General features: G+C 36.0%; 1 protein-coding gene across 1 annotated transcript; it reads right to left on the reverse strand.

Moving 5' to 3' along the window:
* Positions 1-7996: 7996 nt before the first annotated feature.
* On the reverse strand, positions 7997-15925 carry LOC139317658 (vomeronasal type-2 receptor 26-like). Its single transcript, XM_070944739.1, has 3 exons — positions 15788-15925; positions 8987-9113; positions 7997-8895 (listed from the first exon to the last, which is right to left on the reverse strand). Exons 1-3 carry the CDS (start codon positions 15923-15925, stop codon positions 7997-7999), a joined length of 1164 nt encoding a protein of 387 aa, XP_070800840.1.
* Between the last annotated feature and the right edge of the window lie 9853 nt (positions 15926-25778).

The following is a 25778-nucleotide window of genomic DNA, read 5'->3' on the forward strand; positions in this document are numbered from 1 at the left end:
TATTCTATTCTATTCTATTCTATTCTATTCTATTCTATTCTATTCTATTCCATTCCATTCCATTCCATTCCATTCCATTCCATTCCATTCCATTCCATTTCAATATTCCATGTGATAAACTTAATCTCCATCTTTAAGCAACATAGTAGATTCCTGTACAACTTTCTTTGCCACTTCTTCGTCTTCCTTTCTTTTTTCTCTGCTAAGTCATATTCTTGAATGCCACCCTTTTGAGCTTGCACAACCACTATCTTCTTTTCTATACTCATTTCTCCATTTGGATCTGAAATTAATTTATGTCTGATCAAAAACTCCTTAGCTTTCTCTATAGAATCCAGTCTAAATATTTGTTCATGGTAGGTGAGTATCACCCCTTCCAATTTATCCCAATGTAATAAAAATTTTACAATGTAATAAAAGCATATGCTTTCCTTTTTGTCAAAATTCTAACTGGAATTTCCTTCAGAACAATAATACCTATATTTTTCATGCTCAACCTATGTTTAAAATGGCAATCCAGAAACTGGTCCCTTGATATTCTTCTTACAAAATGAACAACAACATCCCTTAGTAACTTTCTTGTGATGACAAATTTGGAGTTTATTCTGTAAATCTTGTCCAAATCAATTTCTATTTCTTTTTCCTCTTTATTAATTAACTGGGCCAAGGCCTTTACCATCCTTAATCTGATATCTTCTCCTGGTTCTTCAGGTATTCCACAAAATTTTAATTGAGATTCTTTAATCCGACCTTCCAATTCAGCTTCACATAAAGAGTTTGCCTTCTACAATTTATGCTCCATACAATCTACTCTGTATTGTTAAAAATGAAACTGTTCACCCCCTCCTCACAGCAGTCTCAGAACTTTGTGCAGAGAGTTCTTGTTTAAACTCTGAAAAACAAGTCTGTAGAGTCAGCTAATAATATAAACTTATCTGAAAGCTTTAAGCCAAAAATTACAAAAGAATTTTCAGGAATAGTTTCCAAAATGCTTTAGTTTCAAGTTATTTCTAGATTTTTTGTTTGGCTCAGATATTCCAGATCCAGGGGTGAAATCCAGTAGGTTCTGACAGGTTCTGGAGAACCAGTAGTGGAAACTTTGAGTAGGTTGGAGAACCAGTAGCGGAAATTTTGAGTAGTTTGGAGAACCGGCAAATACCACCTCTGGCTGGCCCCAGAGTGGGGTGGGAATGGAAACTTTGCAATATCCTTCTCCCAGGAGTGAGGAGGGAATGGGGATTTTGCAGTATCCTTCCCCTGCCATGCCCACCAAGCCACGCCCACCAAGCCACACCCACAGAACTGGTAGTAAAAAAAATTGAATTTCGCCACTGCCCAGATCCTCCCCCTTGCCATCTCAAAGCCTCAAAAATGACGACAGCTCCACAAAAATGGAAATGGCAGGCTGCAACTAAAGAAAGCCTCTTTCAGCATGAAAGGTAAATATGAAAAGAAAAAAAAACTATTGCCTAAGAAGCAGTGGCACCCTTTAATATGATATCTTCTCCTGGTTGTTCAGGTATTCAACAAAATCTTAATTGTGATTTTTAATCTGAGCTTTCAGAATTATTATCTCTTCCTATTCAGCTTCACATAAAGAGTTTGTCTTCTCCAATTTATGCTCCATGCAATCTACTCTGGCTTTCACCTGTTTCACATCACCTTTCAGACATTGGAATTCTTTCCAGAGTTGCTAGCAAATCAAACGTTGCTTCAAGCTTTGTTCTGACATTTTGAATTTGCTTATGTGTTTTTAACATATACTCATCCATAAAAGTCTTTAAAAACCTAGTGCCTAAGAAGCAGTGGCACCCTTTATTGTCCATTGAGAACGGTTGATTTTTCCATAATGAACTTGCTTCATTGCCCTGCCCCAGTCAGGGACTCACCCGGTTACCTCTTTTTCTTCAGGAAGCAGTCTGAGAGTGCCCGGCTACCCAGGGGAGACAAAGGATCAATTTCCAAAGCCTCCCCCTATTCTGCAGGTGTAGGGTTCTTCTGGCTTAGAAAACACTCTAATCCTTAAATGGTGGAGGTTCTGGAGGAGAGCTAAGAACTCCCCTGATTTCAAAAGTGGAAGGTTCCACCAGAAGTGTCTTTGGTAAGGATTTGATATTCAGATATGCAAATAATAATATAATATAATATAATATAATATAATATAATATAATATAATATAATATAATATAATATAATATAATATAATATAATATAATATAATATAATATTATAATATAATATAATATAATATAATATAATATAATATAATATAATATAATATAATATAATATAATATAATATAATATAATATAATATAATATAATTTATTTATTGGTTCAATTTATATGCCGCCCTTCTCCGGAGACTCAGGGCGGCTTACAATGCGTTAAGCAATAGCCTTCATATTTTTGTATATACCTGCTTAGTAGGGCTTTCGCCCCCTCCAAGCGGTGTTCTTTTTTTTATACAAAGTCATCTTATTGCCCCCACAAACCAGGTCCTCATTTTACCTACCTTGAAAGGATGGAAGGCTGAGTCAACCTTGAGCCTGGTGAGATTTGAATTTGCAGTAATTGCAGGCAGCTGGTGCTATTTAACAGCACTTTAGTCTGCTGCGCCACCAAGGCTCATAATATGATATGATATGATATGATATGATATGATATGATTAATATAATATAATATAATATAATATAATATAATATAATATAATATAATATAATATAATATAATATAATATAATATAATATAATATATGTACATATATAATATATGTACAAAATTGGAAAAATAATAATACACCAATGGAAGAAATTTTGATTAGAAAAGTTTTGGAGCATGCAGAGATGGATAAGCTCACAAAAGAAATAAAAGAAAAGGAGGAAACAGAATACTATATGGCAGGGGTGAAATCCATCAGGTTCTGACAGGTTCTGGAGAACCAGTAACAGAAACTTTGAGAAGAGAACCGGCAGCAGAAATTTTGAGTAGTTTGGAAAACTGGCAAATACCAGCTCTGGCTGGCCCCAGAGTGGGGTGGAAATGGAGATTTTGCAATATCCTTTCCCAGGAGCAGGGAGGGAATGGGGATTTTGCAGTATCCTTCCATGCCACTCCCATCAAGCCATGCCCACCAAGCCATCACCCCATGCCCACCAAGCCATGCCCACAGAACCGATAGTAAAAAAATTTGGATTTCACCACTGCTATATGGTATGGGAGAAATGGTATGACTGGTTAGAGGAGAGGTATGAAGGGCAAGGAAAGAGTAAATGAGGAAGAGATAGGAGTTGAAAAGTAGTAACAAACAAGTGGAAATGGAACGGACATAGAATGTATGATTGAAATTGAGCACATTGTTATCTTCATGTATATAAATCAATATTAGAATCATATGTATAAATGGTAAATTGAAGTAAGGGAGAAAAATGGATATGTAAGAAATGTTTACTGATGCGAAAATATTGAAAAGAAGAAGATTGTAAAAAATTCTTTTTTTGTTTAGAAAAACCCCTGTTTAATAAAAATTATTTTAAAAAATAAAATTAAAAAAAATGCCAAATCCAATCTGAACATCTGGTGATTGTGTGACCAAACATAGTAATACTCAGTGAGGCAGTTCCTTGAGTGCCAGTGAGGTACTACCTTAATGTAGTTGTGCTCTGAGGAAGGTGAGTTCAAAGCCAGAGGTTCAATATTTCTGGACAGGTGTTATCAGAAGAATCAGACAAAAAGGGTCTGTCCCATTAAATATAGTGAAACGTAAGAAACAGAAACCCATACGTCATTGCCCGTGTCAACAAGGACCATGCTAAGGTTTTGTACTTACTGGACATCTTGTGAAAAATGGCCTACAGGACTGTGGACTAAGCAACCAGGGCCAGCATCTGCAGAACTACTGGAAGGAAAGTTGTTTACGCATCACAGTGTTTTTTTTTTTTTTTTATTGCAAAAGTTTTACAATTACATTTTCACCCCTTTTTTCATCCCCCCACCTCCCTCCCCAAACTTCCCATCCTCCCTAACCCTCCCCCCCCAGACTTCCCTATTACATACTCATAACTAATAACACTAATATATAAACCTGAACCCATCCCTCCCCCTATATAATTTTTCCTCTTTGTCTCTTTACATTAAAATATTTCTAATACATTATTTTCAAATAAAAGCTATTTGATACTTTCTAGTTTGGTATTTGTTCTGAACATATTCTATCCACCTTTTCCATTCCCATTCATAAGTCTCTTGTGAACAATCTTTTAAATACGCCGAAATCTTCGCCATCTCTGCAAAACTAGCCATCTTCAAAGTCCATTCCTCGATAGTAGGCAAAGCTTCATTCTTCCAATATTTACCTATCAACAATCTTGCTGCTGTTATCATATGCAATATTAGTTTTATTTCACCCCGTGTAAAACCCTTAACTATACCCAATAAAAACAGTTGTGGAGAGAATTGAATTTTTTTCTTCAAAACATTCTGCATGACCCACCATATTTTTATCCAAAAAGCCTTAACTTTCCTACAGGTCCACCAAACATGATAATACGTAGCATCCAAACATTCGCATCTCCAACATTTTGGCTGAACATTAGGGTACATACATGACAACTTTTTAGGATCTAAATGCCATCTATAAAACATTTTATAAAAATTTTCCCTCAGGTTCTGCGACTGTGTAAATTTAACATTCTGAACCCAAATTTTTTCCCATGTTTCCAACATCACTGGTTCTTCAAAATTTTGTGCCCACTTAATCATACAATCTTTAACTAATTCAGTTTCTGAATCCCTTTCTAGCAAAACATTATAAAGCCTTTTAATATGCATTGGACCTTTCTCTCTTATATGTCTAACCAATTCTTCCTCATGCAACATAATACCAGTTTTTTGGTCCTCTTTCCATCTCAATTGTAGTTGATTATATTGTAGCCAAGTTAAATTAATTCCTTCATCCAACAGTATCTGTAGTGTCTTCAACTGCCATCTGCCCGCATCTGTGAAAAGAACCTCTTTATATAAAAACCCCCCGAGTGACATTATATTTGTATTCCACATAGTATGACCAAGATCCAGCCATAACGGTATTTTGTAATCCCATTTGAGTCGGTGCTTCTTCCAAACTCTCATCAAAGAGTCTCTAAGTATATGACTTTTAAATACTTTATCTACTTTGTCGTCATAAAATAAATAAGCATGCCATCCAAATTCAAGATCAAAACTTTCTGCATTCAGTATTCCAGTCTTTTTACTTCCAAACCAATCACTTGTTAAAGTTAAAGCTGCTGCATCATAATATAACTGTAGGTTTGGGAGTTTAAGGCCTCCTCTTTCTGGAACATCTTGCATAATTTTCAATTTCACTCTCGGCTTCTTCTCGTTCCAGACAAACTTATTCACACCCGACTGCCAAACTTTCAGTTGTTTATCACTTTTAAGCACCGGAATCATTTGAAACAAAAACAGAAATCTTGGCAAAATGTTCATCTTAACTGCTGCTATTCTTCCAAGTAAAGACAGTTGCAGCTTTTTCCAAGTCTCCATATCTTTCTGGACCTCTCGCCACAACACCTCATAATTATTTTGAAACAATTTCATATTTGATTCTGCAACCTGAACTCCAAGATATTTTACCTTAGGTACAATTTCAAAACCTGCCCTCCTTTCAAGCTCATGTTTACGATCTTGTGTCATATTTTTTACTATCATTTTAGTCTTTTTTGAATTCAGTCTAAAGCCTGAAACTCTACCATAGTCTTGTATAATGTCGTTCATCAAGATTATTGATGCATCACAGTGTTGACACAGTGACTGAAATTAAAGCAATAACGATCTATTAATACAGTTCAAGTCCAGGAATTACAAGACATTTGAAATGAATGCACCATTTCTGGAAAATAAAACAATATCTAGAACTGGAAATAACAAAACAGAGGCTAGCAGATGATTTATAATATGAAATAAAGTATTCACAGAAGCTGAATTGGAAGAACTGAAAAGGTCTACTCAGAGCAAAGAAAGCTAAGCCTTTTCAGAGGTAACTCATACTGTAGAGGCAAACCAGGAAGAATTGACAATGCAGTTAACTATGCTTAATGCATTGTAAGCCGCCCTGAGTCTCCAGAGAAGGGCGGCATATAAATTAAAGGGAAAAAAAAAACCTAGCACAGCTATAGAAATGCTTTCATTTGGAAACCAAGTACCCTATTCTCTGCCTCAAAAAGAACAAAGTCCTGTAACTGAAGAACCAGGAGAATTGAATCAAAGAATAATTGAGCATCTAGAAGAGCACAAAAACCTAAGAATAAGGTTGCCTGCATTGAAGTTTGTTCCAAATAAACAACTAGAACAAGTGTTAAGAAACACCAATATTGTAATATCAAATATAAGCACCAGCTCACTGTAAGAAACAACCCAACTAATCTAGAGCACAGTTGCAGTTTTAACTGAATACCTAAGATGCAAAATCAACAAAGAAGAATAAAGCCAAACAGTGTGCCACCAAAATGAAAGATAAGGCTGGAAAATAAAATTAGCAAGGTGAGATTGATTTATTACTAAATGTCTATGCCATCCATCTTTCCAAGATGATCCTAAGCCATTTATATTCATATAATTAAAATATGATAAAGAGTCTTAAAACAACAAAAATGCATATATTTCAAATTTGGTTAATATTCAATTAACCAAATGGCACAAGATGGAAGAAGGGAGTAAATTATGCATGAGGCGAAGGTAGCAACTGATTAAGCCATTAACCACCATCAAGAGACCAGTCCCTCATTGGGGTCCTTGCCCATCTTTCAACCTTTCAAAGGGCCAGAAGGGTGGATGTGGATCTCACCTGAGCAGGCATGATATTCTGAAGTAAAGGAGCCACAGCAGAGAAGACTCTACTCCTGTACTCTGTCAGCCAAAATTCCTTGACCAATGGGATCCACAGCATGCCTCTTTTGCCAGCATGTGTGAACAGTTAAACCCACTGGAATGAGATGGTTCCTCAGATAACTTGGTCTCAAATTCTTTGCAAATTTCAGCCAGGGCTCACTGAGACATTTCATTAAGTGGCACTGTGTGCCTCTCATTCAAAACTATCTGTAGAACTATTACAAAACTGCTATAAAACTATCTACTCAAACAGATTTATGACCATTGAACCTCTACACACTTATTCAAGTGTTGCAAAACTCTTATCTACTCAGAGTTATGAACATGAAACATGCTGTCCTACACAATCATACTTGGTTGAATCTCTTAAAAGGAGACTATTATGCAAATTGGAAACTAGCAGTGGTGAAATCCATTTTTTTTACTACTGGTTCTGTGGGGTGGCTTGGTGGGTGTGGCTTGATGGACATGGCAAGGGAAGGATACTGCAAAATCTCCATTCTAACCCCACTCTTGTGGGAAGGATATTGTAAAATCTCCATTCCCACCTCACTCTGGGGCCAGCCAAAGGTGGTATTTGCTGGTTTTCCGTACTGCTCAAAATTTCCGCTACCAGTTTTCTGAACTGCACAAAATTTCCACTTCCGGTTCTCAAGAACCTGTCACAACCTGCTGGATTTCACCCCTGGATACTAGCATGTATTAGACTTCTGATGGAATTTAATTGAATTTACTAGAATGATTTTTTTTTGCCGACTGCACTCCTTTTTACATATTATACTGCATATAAATTAAGATGACCAGTAAATTTACAATTTAATTGATACTTTTAGTCAGAGCTCACCATAACATACTAAAATAAGTCAATAAATCAATAATGTCAATAAATATGTGAATACAATAATTTGTGCTGTAATTTATGTTTTTATAGAGCCCAGTTATAATTGCTTTCCAGAAGAAAAAAAAACTTCCAAGCTCTTCAAATCTCAGGGGACAGGGCAATATAGAACATCACTGTCTCTGTTCATTGTTCTCTAGCTTAACTGTCCAAGTGGGGAAGTTCTCCAACATGTACGTTTAAAGAATATCAGGCAAACATAAACTTTTCTTAAAACTTTCTCTTCATGAGCTGGTGTTTATCGTTCAGTTTAGGTCTCATCACAATGATAAAACACTTGGGGAAAAAGATGGACACCAATAAGCCAGCACTGGAGGAGATCGTGGAGAAGATCTCCACAGCCAGCATATATTTTCCCCTTGTGCTTAGATAGGTCGGAATAAAACACAACACAACACTGCAGAAGACCAACATGCTAAAGGTGATGAATTTGGCTTCATTGAAGCTGTCGGGTAACTTCCTAGCTAGAAAAGCAGCAGAGAAGCTAAGCAGAGCAAGAAAACCCATAAAGCCCAAAACACAGTAGAACATGACTGAGTCTTCATTGCACTCCAGGATGACTTCTTCAGACATTGACTTAATATCAAAATCTGGGTATGGTGGGGATGTTATCAGCCACACAGCACAAACACATATTTTAATAAGGGAGCAGGATAGAAGAATGAAACTGACCATCTTTACCCCAACCCATTTCCTCAATCTGGAACCAGGTTTGGTAGCCATGAATGCTAAAACCACAACGAAGGTTTTGGCTAAGACACAAGAAACTGCCACAGAAAAGATGAGGCCAAAAGCTGGTTGTCGAAGAAGACAAACAATTGTATTGGGCCTCCCAACAAATAAAAAGACACAAAGGAAAGAGAGGAGAAGAGAAACTAGGAGTATATAAGTGAGATTTCGGTTGTTGGCTTTGACGATAGGGGTATCTTTATGTTTCATGAAGATTGTAATGACCAAGGTTGTCACTGAAGAAAAACAAAGGGAAAGAATAGTCAGACTGATCCCCAAGGGTTCTTCATAGGACAAAAAGGTGATTCGTTTTGGAATGCACATATTTTTGCCGGGATTTGGATATTGATCTTCTGGACATGGAGAGCAGTCATCTATGTCTGAAAAAGAACACAGTGGAATTGATACAGTTGATTACAGACAGTGTTGTATCCCAATGTCTTAGTCCCATTATATTTGGAAATTTCCTACCCTTCTCCTTTGATATTTTCCCTTCTGGACATAGACGGCAATCATAGCAGCAAAATGACTCCCCTTCTTTCTTGGCCTTGCTGTGTCCTGTCTCACAAGGATTGTTACACAAAGATAAAGGTAATGCCTATCAATGAAAGGAGAAGAATATATTGAGATACAGAGAGGAAAGGAAGTGCTTGGAGAGTTTCTGTGGAATCAACAGATTTAAAATGAAGTAGCGGGATGACATAATTTTAGATGTAATTGCTCTGAAATTATAATTAATTAAATCTCTACAATAATTGTATTGATAGCCTTCGTTAACCATCATCACTCTTCAAAGACAATTGCTATGCTAATTAGTTAAAGTTGGTTTTCTCAACTTCTGAATTTTGATGTCAGCAAACTGATGAGATCTAGTGGTTGCAGCTCTTATTTCAAAACCATGTTAATTATGTCCATAATTAACAGGGAACCCGTAAAGAATAAAATTGCTAGAAAAGTAAAAAAAAAAAAAAATCAGGGCTGAAATTCAGCTGGTTTTATCTGGCTCAGGTGAACTGGTAATGCTGACAGTGGGCGGCTCCTCCCACATGCCCATACATCATCATGTCCCATTTTAGACTCTCTGTGCGTCCTCAGATTTGCAAACTGGTAGCGAAGGTAAGTGAATTTCACCCCTGGAAAAAATGTACTAATATTTCTTCTTCACCAGGACCTAGGTTAGTCAGAGATGATGCTCTGAGACTTTCATCAGTAAATATATTAAAATGAATGGAGACAAATCTAGATTCAAATAGCTAACCTGGTTAAAGCCTACTGGCCATGTGATGGAATCTACAGAAATATTGAAGAACTTCTCTGCTGTGGGATCTATCACTCCAACTTTGACCCTAAGAAAGGATTGGTTTGGGAATGTGATCCAGTTGATAATATCAAATCCACCAATGAATTCTCCATTTTTATCAAAGGAGATCTTTTCACCAACACTGTTGTTGAATCTGACACTTCTTAGAAAAGAATGAACCTGAAAAACACTGATATTCAGAGAGGAACAAACAGAGAACAGGACAAGGGGAGGGAGAAATAATTCATATATTCAAAATATACATATGAATGTTTGTTTAAACTTAGATAATATAAACACTTTTGTATTTAAGTTGTAGACCAGTATCAAACAAATAACATTTATTTTATTTATTTATTTATTATTCCAATTTATATACCGCCCTTCTCCCGAAGGACTCAGGGCGGTGTACAGCCAAAAGTAAAAGCACACAAATATAAAATTTAAAAATGATTTAAAAGCATATTAAATAATTTGGCCCAGCTATTCAAATAAAACACCTGTTTTAAAATTTTAAAAAGTTTAAAAGTTTAAAAATTATGCCAGCCCGGCTTGTTGGAATAAAAACGTTTTGAGGGCACAGCGAAAGGTGCACAAGTTGGGAATCCTCCATATCCCGGGAGGCAGTTCATTCCAGAGGGCAGGTGCCCCCATAGAGAAGGCTTTCCCCCTGGGGGTCACCAGTCGACATTGTTTGACCGACGGCACCCAGAGGAGCCCCTCTCTGTGGAAGCATACTGGCTGGTGGGAGGCTATTGGTAGCAGCAGGCAGTCTTGTAAGTACCAGGTCCTAAGCCATGGAGCACTCTGAAGATGGTAACCAACACCTTGAATCGCACCCGGAAGACCACCGGAAGCCAGTGCAGCTCACGCAGGAGAGGTGTTACATGGGAGCACCATGTTGCTCCCACAATCACCCGCATGGCCACATTCTGGACCAGTTGGAGCCTCCGGGTGCTCTTCAAGGGGAGCCCCATGTAGAGAGCATTACAGTAGTCCAGACGGGAGGTGACGAGGGCATGAGTGACCGTGCGCAAGGAGTCCCAGTCCAGAACAATCATTCTAACAAAGAGGTAGATATAACTTATCAGATTACTGACATAAAATGAACATAGAATTCGAAAATAAATACAGCAAATAAATAAATAAAATAAAATAAAATTAAGCTCTGTAGTTTAATGGTGAAAGCTACTTAAGCCAGATGGCTTGTAATTAATATATAATAAATAATAAGATGCTTGAAACTACCATATAATTGTGTTCATTTCACACACTACAAGCTCGGCTACAAGCTAGGCTTCAGAAATATGTGAATTGAGAACTAAGAAGTACAAATTATTTTTTTTAAAGGCAGAGGATATAGCGATTAAATTGCCAACATTTGCTGAGCAAAGTACTTCCAGAAAACCATCTACTTCTGCTTCATTCATGATGCTAAAGCTTTTAGTTAAAACCAGACATAGAACAACTGATTAATCCAAAATAGGGAAATAGTCATTTAAATTATATGCAGAGTTAATTATATGAAATTCCAGGCTGGATGAATCACAAGACAGAATAAGCTGATATTACTTTAAATGCAGGAAACCAACCAACCAATCAGAAGAGGTCTTCCAATCCAACCCCTTGCTGAAGAAGAAGACCCTATACCATTTCAGACAAGTGACTGTCCAATCTCTTCTTAAAAACTTCCAACGATGAAGAAGCCACAACGTCTGATGGCAAGCTGTTCCACTAGTTAATTGTTCTGACTGCTAGGAAGTTTCTCCTGAATTCCAGGTTGCTTTTCTCTTTGATTAGTTTCCATCCATTGTTTCTTGTCCTGCCCTCTAGTACTTTGGAAAATAAATTGACCTACTCCTCTTTGTGGCAGCCTCTCAAATACTGGAATACTGCTATCATGTTCCCTCTAGACCTTCTTTTGTCTAGACTAGCCAAACCCTGCAACTGTTCTTCATTTGTTTTTGTCCAAGGCCTTTGATCATCATTGTTGCTCTTCTTTGCACTTTTACCTTCATCAAGAACCTCTTGATGAAAGTAAAATGAAAGAGTGCCAAAGTAGGCTTGAAATTCAACATTAGAAAACTAAGATCATGGCATCCAGTCCCATCACTTTCTGGCAAATAGAAGGAGAAGAAATGGAAGCAATGACAGAATTGGTTTTTTTTTTGGGCTCCAACGGATGCCATGAAATTAAGGGACACTTGCTCCTTGGAAGGAAATTTATGGCAAACCTACACAGCATATTAAAAAGCAGAGACATCACCTTACTGATAAAAGTCTATATAGTGAAAGCTATAGTTTTCCCAATAATAATGTTTCACTGTGAGAGTTAGACCATAAAAGACCATTACAATTTATATTGATATTGTTTCCTGATGGCTTATTTGTACCCTATGACTATCATTAAGTGTTGTACCTTATGATTCTTGACGAATGTATCTTTTCTTTTATGTACACTGAAAGCATATGCACCAAGTCAAATTTCTTGTATATCCAATCACACTTGGCCAATAAAAAACAAATCTAAATCTGAAATATTTATGCCTTTGAATTGTGGTGTTAGAAAAGAATATTCAGAGCCTCTTGGTCTGCAAGGAGAGTAAATAAATTCTGAGTGTCCTTTGGAGGACTGATACTGAACAGATACTGAGCTCAAATACTTTGGACACCTAATGAGATTAGAGGACTCATTGGAAAAAACCCTGATATAGGAAAGATTGGAGGCAAAAGGAGAAGAGGACAGCAGAGAATGAGATAGTTATATAGTGTCATCAATGCAATGAATATTAATTTGGGCAAATTCTGGAAGACAGTGGAGGACAGTGGGGGTCTGGGATGCGATGATTGATGAGGTCACAAAGACTCAGATCCAATTTAAGGCAACAGTCAAATAAGAAGAGCTTGAACCTTGACCAAGAAATATGAATTGAGAAAACATTTCAGAGAAGCTATACTATATCGAACAAAGAGGATATAATGGAGAGCTGAGCACATTGCAAGGTTCAGTTCTACAACTCTTGCAAAAAAAATTACTCCTGACCTACATGATGTTGATTTCTCAGTCTGGTCTATCTTTTGGGGCTGAAAATGTCTTTGAGGTCTGTACGTACGAGACAACACAGAAATATTTAAGTACAGGTGGTCCTCATTCAATGGTTGCCTGTTCGGCAATCATTTGAAATTCCAATGCTGCAGAATGTATGGAACTTATGACTTCCTTGAAATTCCAGTTGTCAGAACACCGCTGTGGTCACATGATCACAATACTGGGAATTGGCCATTGGATTTCTGACATTTGCAGCATCTCAAAGTTACAGGATTGTGATTTGAAACCTTCCTTGCTGGCTTTCCTCAAGCAAAGTCAATGAGGAAGCTGGAAGTAAGTTGGAAGTTGTAATCCATGAGGTGCTTAAATACCTGGGTAGTCCTTGCTTAACAATGGTAACTGGGAACTGCTGGAATTGCTTTTGCTAAGCTTCATGGTCAAATGACAGCATATTTTATCACTTACTGATGGAAATTCGGGCTCTAATTATATAGTTAAGTAAGGACAATCTCTAAAATGTACAGTATAATGGAACACAGATTTACTTTTAGAATATAAAATCTAAAATTAATCTGGAAAATTATGTTTAGAAACTATAGTCTACCCATGAAACAAAGTCTAAATAGAAGAAGTTAAGCAATGAGAATTGATGATCAAAAGGCAATGCCCTTTCTTTCATTTGATGTGCTCAAAGAGAGGCAGAATAAAAACTGTTGAGATGCTGAAATTTGAAATCTTGCACTAAGAAGGGATAGTGCTTAAATATCCATTTTTAAATCTATGGTTCTTTTATCACTTGTGAGTAGATATGTCTCACAAAAAGTAGGCTCAAAATATAATTCTACCTTAGTCCTCTTTTATGAAGCCACCTGAGATGTTAAAAACACTTTCACTCCCTTCCCTGCTTTTCCTAGAACCCTGTTCCTGGAAGCATATAAGGCTGTTCTCATTCTTCTCCATTTGTTTGCTCTAAAACTATGTATATTTTGCTGTTAATTTCTGTGTATAGAAATACGGATGACTTTCTAATGGTCTGTGAAGAGGTTGTACTATCTACAATCAAAGTACTGCCTGTGATTAAAAGCAATTATTCCAAAGTAAGCATCTAGAAGAAAAAGTAACTACTGCACATCAGATGAATGGAATAGATCACCTCATTCTATTTATTAATAGACTGAACTTATGGCAGAGTTATGGAATGTAGTAAGGAGGTGAATTCTCCGAAGGGAAGGGATGTTTTTCAGACAAGTAAAAGGCAACTCGGTTCAAAAATTATGTGTGTGAGAAAGAAAATGAAAACTCCCCTTCCTGAATAGTTCACAGACTATGGAGTGGATACATATGTTAAAGTGTTCAGTCTGGCAATATTTTGTCTATAGGTATGAAACAAGAAAGTAACTATATGCCATTCTAAATTTTGGGCTTCAGAGGCGGTTAATTTCATGGACAGAAGTATATTCTAGGAGATGTGGTTACAATTTTGTAGAATACCACTTACAATTTTAACATAAGCATAACAAGTTTTCAGTTGGTTAATCTATTACTATATACAGTATCTCACATTTAAACCTAGTGTCAATCCCTCAAAAATTATTGTTCACTAAAGTTTATGGACACATCTTGCAATTGCAGATATGGTGGTTTCTGCACCACAAATTTACCTGCCACCACCCTTGATTATGAAACTGTTTCCTCCCTCCTTTCACGATTGCTGTTTCTCTGGATTTGTATATGTGCAGAAATTGCAAAGCATGTGCCACAGCATAGACTGCATTGTAAATATTGTAACTCTGACCACTCATTAGTGTCTCAAACACAGATGTGGGAAGAATCTGAAGCCTCTCCTGTCCAGTACATTTCTTCTCAGAGGTCTCAGTTTTTGAGTTTGGGAAGAAACAATCGAATGCCTGTTCCCAAAAATCTTTTCGAAAATGATCATGCTGGTTGTTGTTGTTTGGATTTAAGTTTTGAATAAATTCTTGGAAATCTTGGACCTCCTTTGTGTGAACTGCAAAAGATAAAGCCCCATGTAGGAAATGGATATCCCAAGATTTATGAATGGAAACTGAAGTGTAATCTGACTGAGCAGTTATAAGCCAAATCTTAGTCTTCTTTGGTATGTCCTCCACTTCTGAGAACTGGAGGCAACTACTCAGGACTGATATGGACTGACTTTCACCATATAAGATTATCACATTGGCTATGCTGTTCATGAGAACATGGTATATATGTAGTCCTTGATCTACCGTATCAGTAAAATCACTGTAAAAGGCTGCATTTGGGAACTCTTCTATGAATTCAATGCAGATGCCATGCTTGGAAAATATGGGGAGCACCTCCTGGATAAATTTCTCTCCTTTCTCATCCCTTACTATAAGAATTCCAGTCCAGATCCATCTAAAATACAGCAATAACTGCAGGAGGCCCTTATGTTGGTGGGATTCATTCGGAAACATTTGTTGAAAGAAAACTGCTTGAGTGTCTTTATCCATGACTGGAGCAGAGCCATATATCAACTACAGAAAAATAAACATATGGAATTGCAAAGGTCTATGTGAGCCTCTGAAAATGTGTACATTCACTTGAGTCTTTGGGTATCTTTAAATACTGAAACATTATGCAACTAGCTGTGTTTATTAGGAAAGATCAACGAAGATATCACTCTTGAAGTATCAGTAAATATATTTTTGTGGAAGTAGTGTCATTCTGAATATTTCAAATTTGAGCCTTAGTTCAGTATCTGGAATTTGCTATGTCAAATAGCCTCACCATCTGTTCAGATTTATGATTACTCATACTATTATGCCAACTTTATCAAGCAAAAGTAATATCTAGGAATCTGAAAGGTCTCTCCTTTTTACAGAGAGAAGCATATAGATGTCTTTGGAGTTATGGCAGAATGCATTTCTACAGCAAATCTTACCTGAGGAACTTTGTAGTTGCACAATATAATTGCCATGTGAAGAGAAATATCAGGTGCCCCAATTACTGCAGCCAAAGTATTTGTAATCCCACACTTGTAGTTAGGGATGAATTTGCCGTGAGTGAAAGGCAGAAGCATTGAGGCAAAGTAAGTCCAGGTTGGACCAAAATTGCTGTTAAAAATGTGGAAGCCCAGCGTGATGTTGGGTAGGATCTGAGGATTTTCATTAATCTGTTTTATAGTAAATGCTAAGGCCAGAATATGCTGGTAATTCTGAAAAACTATTCTGTAAAACAATTTTTAAAAAATCATTAACAAAGGCCTGTTTCACATTATGTGCCTTGCAATCCTTCAGTCCAGCATATTTTGTGGAATGTGTTTAATAATTCTTATTTCTATGTTTTAGTATGTCAGAATGGTTCACTTCCAAACCACAGCGTTTAAGAATAGCTTATATGCAGAAGGAAATTTCTACATTTTGGTACCAGAAATATCAATGAGAAAACTTACCATGGGAAATATATGCTTTCACTTTCTTTTTTTTTTTTTATTGAAAAAGTTTTCAAATACAAATTTTTCCCCCTTTTTTTCCCTCTCCCTCCCCCTCCCTAACCCCCCCTCCCCACCCATCCCCCCCGTGACTTCTTCATAACAAAAAAAAAAACCTAATTCGTAACAGATTACTTACTCCCTCCTCTAAATATTGACCTTTACTTACTAAAAATATTATTAATATTATAACATCCCCCTTTATCCATACATTTCAGAAAAGAGAAAAGAAAGAAAAAAAAAGACATTATACTATAACATTATAGAATAACTTCTCCACTTTAAAACTATACGATAAGTCCTACTTTAACATTTAATCTTCTATATATATTACTATAACATTTCAAAGCGGCCTTCCCCATAAAATCTAGTTTAACATTTATTCCACTCTATCCATTTCCTCCACTCCCCTAAATATATCACTTAAAAATCCCTTTTCTTAGACTAATCAATCTACTAACTAGCTTATTCACCCACTATCATGCAAAATTACCATACACAACATTTCTTAATATCTTTGATTCACTGCCCACACTACTTAAAAATATATGTCTATATTTTCCATTATATCTAAATAAAAAAAAAGAAAAGACAATGACTTTAAATTTATAATCCATATAATATCTTCTTTGAGGTCTTTCCACTGGATTGGTAGAACCAACATCCATAATCGGGTAACATAGCTTGCTGGTGCAACAGTTTATTCAGGATCTTCAATCATATCTGCCCCCATCAGTAGTAAATATCTTCTTATATGCATAAAGGTAAAAACAACCACCCGAGTGACATTATAATTATATTCCATATAGTAATAATTGTGGGTTTCATCAGGATTATTAATTCCCATCATCGTAGTGGGTAACAACCCGATCTTCTGCATGCCCCAGCATAATTCTCTTGCCTTGTGATTCAAGATAATTATAATATGTTTATCAACACAAAAAGAAATTCCAAAGTGGATAATTCAAATCCATCAGTTTAAGGCTCTTTTCACGTCCCCAGATTACGGCCATGCAGAGATCTGCCACAATCCTCAGGATGATATTAACCAATACATCGCCTCTTCTATGTTTACACATAATCATTCATATTTTAAAGTCACTGGCTTCACTGTTGCTTGATTTAGAAATTTCTATTTTTATGCAACCTTTTTCTTTTTTTCTTTTCTTTTTGTGGGTTTGGTTTCCATCCTGGTTTCCTTTCTACAAATTGTGTATCATCTGGTCGGTTTTCATTCTGCTTTGTAGATTGGTCTTGTTGATTTTGTTTTTGTATCTCATGTTTCTTTTTTATCTCTTGTATATCCCCTAATTGGTTTCCATGCTTATCCTTGCCTTGATAAGTCATCACATTAAGGTTAGATGCCACTTCTCTCGAGTTTGTAGATAGTCCAGCTGGGGTGTCCAATAAATCCAAAGGCAATTCATCTGGTACAGTCTCTGTAATTCGATATTTTACCTTTATTTCCAGCTCCTTCTGCTTATCCTGTATTATACCTGAAGATGTTAAGTTCATTTTCAACCTATTTTGATAAAATTCTTCTGCTCTTTCAACAGTATTTAGCTGATATCTTTCTCCTTGATATCTGAATATAATACCAACTGGGGCGTCCCACCTAAATGGGATATTTCTCTTTTTTAACTCATTCACCAGAAAACCAAATTTCTTCCTTTCCATCAATATCTTAGGTGGGAGTTCCTTGTAAATCCAAATCTTTCTTCCATACAATTGCAAATTAGAATTGAAGGAATTTTGCACGATATTATTCCTAATTTCTTTATCTGTAAAATAAATCACCACATCTCTAGGCAATTGCCTTTGCTTGGCAGTCCAGGAGTTTATTCGATAAACTCTGTCAATCCTACAAAACACTTCCTCAGGTTGAACCTTTAGAATCCCAGCTAGAATTTCAGAAGATATTTTCCTTAAATCATCTCTATTATTTTCCTGCAAACCTCTTAATCTTATCGCATATTCTGTGAAATTATATTGTACCATTAAAATCTCTTTTTCAATCTTCTGTTGCAGATTTTCTGCATTACCAGACTTTTGATCAGCATCCATTTTAGGTTTTTCTTCTAAGCTATTATCCTGAGTGTTTGTCAAATCATTTTCAATTTTTTGAGTTCTATTGTCCAATTTATCTTGAATTTCTTCCATTTTAGACTCTAGTAAATTAGTATTTGTGTCCAACTGTATCATAAATTCTGAAAAACCATTAGCCACTTTTGAGAATTTTTTCTCCAAAAAATCAAACTTAGATTTCACCAATTCTTTAATTTCCTGCTTAAATTTTTCAAGTTGCTGATTCACAATCTCCTCCCTTCTTTCAATCTCCTCTAAGAAAAATTCTATTATATTAAAATCAGGTTTCTGAGACTGAAGAGTTAAGACTTGTTCCTTTAAATTGTTGGTGGGGGAATCCCCCCCCCTTCTTGTTTATCTGACTTTGTGAGTCTCAGTGCCATGTTTCCGCCCAGGCAGGCTTTGTTAAAAAAAAAGCAAGAAAAAAAAAAAGACTTCTTTCCAATCAACAACAATATCAAGTCTCCAAGGGAAAAAAAGAGAAAAAGACACAGGAGCGAAGTTTTGTCTACAAATGTAGCCAGTGGTATTTATTCCGCTACATTGTAGTAATAGAAAACGGAAGGACTTTCCCTTTCAGCCTCTCCTCCAGCCAGCGCCATTTTAAAAGGCTTTTTTTCCTCTTTCTTTTCCTCCTCTCTCTTAAGTAATTTTTTTAAAAAAATCAGTAAAATACTTGCGGTTCAGTATTACAGGTCCAGCTCACATTTTCTTTGAGTAGTCTGTTAAATTTGCAGGCTTGCTTTTGACGCCTGGCTCTGCATTAGCAGAGGTCTCCCAAAGCCCGGAGCAGCGGCTGGGGATACGGGGCATCTCATCCGCTCCGTCCCAAAAGTAAAGAAAAAACTTTTGGGACTCCGCAGAGAGTTCTACCCACCCCTGCCAGCTCTATCTCCGTTTCCTCATGGAAACGGAGTTTTTTCGAGCCGCCATTCCGTTGTGAAGGCGGCTCTGACAGGCAGTGGAAGCTGACGATCCCAAAGGAACGTCTGGCAGCGACAAGCAGCAAACCGGAAGTCCCTTTCACTTTTTAATAGTAGTAACAATGGCATATATAAAGACATACATACCTATATATTAATACATATTAAGATGTGATTTGTTATAAATGGAAATTTGATCTCAATTTTGATTATTTTAACTTTATCTGAAAACTGAAGTAAAATATAACTTTACATAAAATAAACCTAAACAGCCTATTTTAGATGTTCCTTTCTGGTTTTTTTGCCATTAGAGGAAAATATTTCAAGCATCATGTGATTTACCAGCAACGTTCAGAGCTGACAATAAATTAATGATATACTTACATAAGTCCATCATGAAATGCCTGAGAAGGATGTTGACTGAAATCAATGGGGTCAGAAAATATCAAGAATGCAGAAATAATGCCAGCAATATTAATGTCTCCAGGCTGATGATAGGTGTGCCGAATAGGAAGAGGCTCCTGAAAGTCGCATTGAAGGCTAGGATTCTTGCACGTCACTTCAGGCAATACTATTAAGAGTAACTCCACCAATACTAACATCTTCCATGAGTTTCTTCTTTCTGTGTACAAATGCCTCTGTCTGCTACAAGATCTTTAAAGTAGATCAGACTGATCTGCCTCCTGGAGATGTTTTTCAGACAAAACTAGGGAGTGTAACATACTAACAAATCAACTCACAGAGCTTTGGGCCTCCCACCCATCCGTTGGAATAGGATGGGGATAATAAATACCATAATTCTGTGTTAGTTGCTCCAATTTTCATGGAGTCCCATAGGATTTAGAAGAGAAAAGTGACTAATTTCATAATGATAGTAAGACAGTCACATATGTGAACAACTTCAAAACATATGAGGACTTGTAGAGGCAGGAACGCATGAGCCACAAGACAAAAAATAAAATCATTAGATCCATAAAGTGAAATAGAGATATAAATATATGTATGTGTAACGGCATTACTGTAATTCTTTTTTTTGTTTGTTTGTTTTACAAGTTTTATTGGTTTTTTTCTTTTCTCCTCTCCCACCTTCACCCACATCTTTCTCTTTTCTTTTTGAACAGAGTGTTGGTCGTTTCTTATCTTATACAATTAGTCAAATTCAAATACATTTTACTCAATTACAATTTTTGTCAATATCGTCTTTCCCCCTTTCCTTTTTTTTTTGAATATACCTCAGTATTTCTATACTTGCATATATAAACACTTGCTTCATTTATTCCTAAATTCTAACTTTGCTAGTTGTACATATTTATTCTCGTTTATTCTTTAACAATTCATTCTTTTTCCTAATATATTTATATTTGTTTGTTCAGAGCTGCCTTTCTTCCACTTCATCTTCTTTTTTTTATTGTACAGCAATCTTTCTCCTCAAACCTAGCCTCTCCCTCTTCTCCTTCCAACTTTCTTTCCCCACCTTCTTCTCTTCTCTACTTCCCCTTCCCTTCTCTGTATCATTCCAATTTTAGTATATGTGCTGCCAAAGCGAGCACAACTGTAAATCTATTCTATTCTATTCTATTCTATTCTATTCTATTCTATTCTATTCTATTCTATTCTATTCTATTCTATTCTATTCTATTCTATTCTATTCTATTCTATTCTATTCTATAAATATTAAGACTGCCAGTTTCTAATTATGATATTGTAGGTATTCGGTAATATTTATTCTGTTCTGTTCTGTTCCGTTCCGTTCCGTTCTGTTCCATTCCATTCCATTCTTCTAAAAATATTAAGGCTCCTTGTTTCTCATTATGATATTGTAAGTATACAGTAATATTTAAGACAGTACTCATAATATCTCTTAGCTATATTTTTGGCAGAAAGCCCACTTGGTCTTCATGTAAAATCTTCTTTAGTCTTTCTGCCAAAATGGCAGCAAAGAGTTTGTAATCCTTGTTGAATAATGAAATTGGTCTACAATTCTTTGTCTTTGTAACATCTTGACCTCCCTAGGGTAGCAACACAATGTTGGCTTCTTTCCACATCTGGGATATCTTTTCCTCCTGTAGTATATCATTCATTGCGTCCTTTATTTGTTGGAGAAGTTCATCATCAAAGTACTTATAATATTGGCTTGTAAGTCTATCTGGGCCTAGGGCTTTGTGTGGCTTCAATTTTTTTTAATGGCTTCTGATATCTCAAAAATATAAAAAATATAAAAATAAAATAAAATAAATAAATAAATAAAAGCAGTTATCTGATCATTGATACGTTGCCTCTGAGTTTCTGATAGTTTAGGCAGATGTTGTCTTCAAAGATATTCACCTATTTTTGACATATCAAACTCTTGTCTTTTGTACAAATTTGAATAGAAATTATGAAAGGACTTTTTAATAAGTTCATTGTCTGTTATTACATTACCACCTTCATACATTTTTCCAATCATTTGCCTTTCCTTTCTTAATTTATATGCCAACCATCTCCCTGGTTTATTTGCAAACTTGAAGTGTCTCTTGTCTGTATAGTTCAACTTTGTTTATATTTCCTGTACTGTTAACATAGACAGTAGCTGCCATAAAAATTTGATATGGTATAAAATTTTAAGATCCATGGGTGTAATTTGCAGTTGAGTTTCTTTCTTGCATCCAATATCCTTTTCCTGGGATTTTTTCCTCTCTAAACAATTGTGCTGTATAAAATAGCCCCTCATAACCACTTTACTAGCATCCCATGCTGTCGTTAAGCTTGTTCCTTTATTTAAATGATTCTCAAAGTATTCTTGCAGTTTCTTTTTATAGTCTTTTACGATCCTTTCCTTTTCTAAAATAGTTTCATTTAATGTCCATCTAAAACTCAAGCTCTTTCCTTGGAATATTGCATTCAGTTTTGGTTGCATGATGTAAAAAAGATGTTGAGACTCTAGAAAGAGTGCAGAGAAGAGCAACAAAGATGATTAGGGGACTGGAGGCTAAAACTTATGAAGAATGGTTGCAGGAACTGGGTATGTCTAGTTTAATGAAAAGAAGGACCAGGGGAGACATGATAGCAGTGTTCCAATATCTTAGGGGTTGCCACAAAGAAGAGGGAGTCAAACTATTCTTCAAAGCACCTGAGGGTAGAACAAGAAGCAATGGGCAGAAACTAATCAAGGAGAGAAGCAACTTAGAACTAAGGAGAAATTTCCTGACAGTTAGAACAATTAATAAGTGGAACAACTTGCCTGCAGAAGTTGTGAATGCTCCAACACTGGAAATTTTTAAGAAGATGTTGGATAACCGTTTGTCTGAAGTGGTATAGCGTTTCCTGCCTGGGCAGGGGGTTGGACTAGAAGACCGCCAAGGTCCTTCCATTCCTCTTAAAACCAGAAACATAGGATTATAATCAGAAAAAGATTTAGGCAGAATGTCCACTTTCAGAATTTTATTTCTGTGATTGTTAGATATTCATATAATATCAATCCTTGAAAAGTATTTATGTCTTTCAGAAAAAAAGGTATATTTTATCCATTTTTATATCTCCTTGAATCTATTAATATTAAATTGTCCATCATCTCAAAGAAAGTCTTTGATAATTTACCCTGTGAGGGTTTAATCCCCTTGATAGATTTGTATCCAAAACTGGTGTAGTCATTCTATTCCAATCCCCCATCATCCATATGAAAAGGGAAGTAACTGGTCCATTAAATATTCAAAAAAAATGCTTCTATCATCATTTGGCAAAATACACACCAACCACCATTGATTTTATTCCATTGAGTTCAATTTCCATTACTACAAATCTACCCTATTCATCTGCTATAAGTAGCTTGGGTTTAAACTGGGGTTTCATATATAAGACAACTCCATTGATCTTTTTTACATCAGCTGATATAAATTCATCCCCTAGTTGTTTATTTGTCAAATATTTCTTATCTTGTTTCTTGATATGTGTTTCTTGGAAACAGACTATATCAACATAAAGTTTTCTCAGATAATGAAATATTGTTTATGCTTAGATGGGGCATTGCTCCACTAATATTCCATATGATAAACTTAATCTCCATCTTTAAGCAACATAGTAGATTCCTGTACAACTATCTTGGGCACATCTTCTTCTTTCCTTCTTTTTCTTTCTGCCACATCGACTTCTTCAATGCCACATTTTTGACCTTGCTCAATCACTGATTTTTTTTCAATACCCATTTCTCCATCCTGAGCTGAAATTAATTTATGTTTGATAAAAAACTCCTTAGCTTTCTCTATAGAATTCAGTCTAAATCTTTGCTCATGATAGGTGAGTATCACCCATTCCAACTTATCCTAAATTTTTCTCTGCTTCAATTGTCAGTAAGGAATTCAAACTGGAATTTCCTTCAGAACAATAATACCTATATTTTTCATGCTCAACCTATGTTTAAAATGGCAATCCAGAAACTGGTCCCTTGATATTCTTCTTACAAAATGGAACTACAACATCCCTTGGTAACTTTCTCGTGATGGTAAATCTGGAGTTTATTCTGTAAATCTTGTCCAAATCAATTTCCATTTCTTTTTCCTCTTTATTAATTAACTGGGCCAAGGCCTTCACCATCCTTAATCTGATATCTTCTCCTGGTCCTTCAGGTATTCCACAAAATTTTAATTGAGATTCTTTAATCTGACCTTCCAATTCAGCTTCACATAAAGAGTTTGCCTTCTCCAATTTATGCTCCATACAATCTACTCTGTATTGTTAAAAATGAAACTGTTCACCCCCTCCTCACAGCAGTCTCAGAACTTTGTGCAGAGAGTTCTTGTTTAAACTCTGAAAAACAAGTCTGTAGAGTCAGCTAATAATATAAACTTATCTGAAAGCTTTAAGCCAAAAATTACAAAAGTATTTTCAGGAATAGTTTCCAAAATGCTTTAGTTTCAAGTTGTTCAGGTATCTTAATTGGGATTTTTAATCTGAGCTTCAAGAATTATTATCTCTTCCAATTCAGCTTCACATAAAGAGTTTGTCTTCTCCAATTTATGCTCCATACAATCTACTCTGGCTTTCATCTGTTTCATATCTCCTTTCAGACATTGGAATTCTTCCCAGAGTTCCCTTGCTAGCAAATCAAACTTTGCTTCAAGCTTTGTTCTGACATTTTGAATTTGCTTATGTGTTTTTAACATATACTCATTCATAAAAGGCTTTAAAAACCTAGTGCCCAAGAAGCAGTGGCACCCTTTATTGTCCATTGAGAATGGCTGATTCTTCCACAGTGAACTTGCTTGATTGCCCTGCCCCAGTCAGGGAATCACCCGATTACCTCTTTTTCTTCAAGAAGCAATCTGAGAGTGCCCAGCTGCCCAGGGGAGACAAAGGGTCAATTTCCAAAGCCTCCCCCTATCCTGGGGGTGTGGAGTTCTTCTGGCTTAGAAAACACTCTAAACCTAAAACTGTGGAAGGTCTGTAGGAGACCTAAGAACTCCCCTGACTTCAAAGGTGGGAGGTTCCACCAGAAGAGTTTTTAGTAAGGATTTGATATGCAGATAATAATGCCAAATCCAATCTGTACATCTGGTGATTGTGCAACAACACATAATAATCCCCAGTGAGGCAGTTCCTTGAGTGCCAGTGAGGTACTACCTTGATGTAGTTGTGCTCTGAGGAAGATTAGATCAAAGCCAGAGGTTCAATATTTCTGGACAGGTCTCATCAGAAGAATCAGAGAAAAAGTGTCTGTCCCATTAAATATAGTGAAATGTAAAAAACAGAAACCCATATGTCATTGCCCATGTCAACAAAGACTATGCTAAAGTTTTGGACTTACTGAACATCTGGTGAGAAATGGACTACAGGACTGTTGTCTAAGTAACCAGGGCCAGCATCTACAGAACCTCTAGAAGAAAAAGTATTTACCCATCACAGTGTTGCCACAGTGACTTAAATTAAAGAAATAATAATCTATTATTACAGATCAAATCCAGGGATTACAGGACATTTGAAATGAATGCACCATTTCTGGAAAATAAAATAATATCTAGAATTGGAAATAACAAACAGAGGCTAGCAGATGAGTGATAATTTATAATATGAAATAAAGTATTCACAGAAGCTGAATTGGAAGAACTGAAAAGAGCAAAGAAATCTGAGCCTTGCCAGAGATAATTCATACTGTAGAGGCAAACCAGGAGAAATTGGTAATGCAGGAAACTAACACAGCTATAGAATTTTTTTTTTTTCATTTGGAAAAGAAAAAAGAACAAAATCCTGTAACTAAAGAACTGGAAGAATTGAAGCAAAGAATAATTGAGCATCTAGAAGAGCACAAAAACCACAGAATAAGGTTCCCTGTGTTGATGCTTGTTCCAAAGAAACAACTAGCACAAGCATTAAAAGACACCAATACTGTAATATCAAATGCAATATTTGTAATATCAAATCAAATATAAGCACCAGCTCACTGCAAGAAACAAACCAACTAA

The sequence above is a fragment of the Pituophis catenifer genome, unplaced genomic scaffold (assembly GCF_029215685.1).
Source record: "Pituophis catenifer annectens isolate HBS135680 unplaced genomic scaffold, rPitCat1.0.hap2 SCAF_5, whole genome shotgun sequence".
In the NCBI taxonomy this organism is placed as follows: domain Eukaryota; kingdom Metazoa; phylum Chordata; class Lepidosauria; order Squamata; family Colubridae; genus Pituophis; species Pituophis catenifer.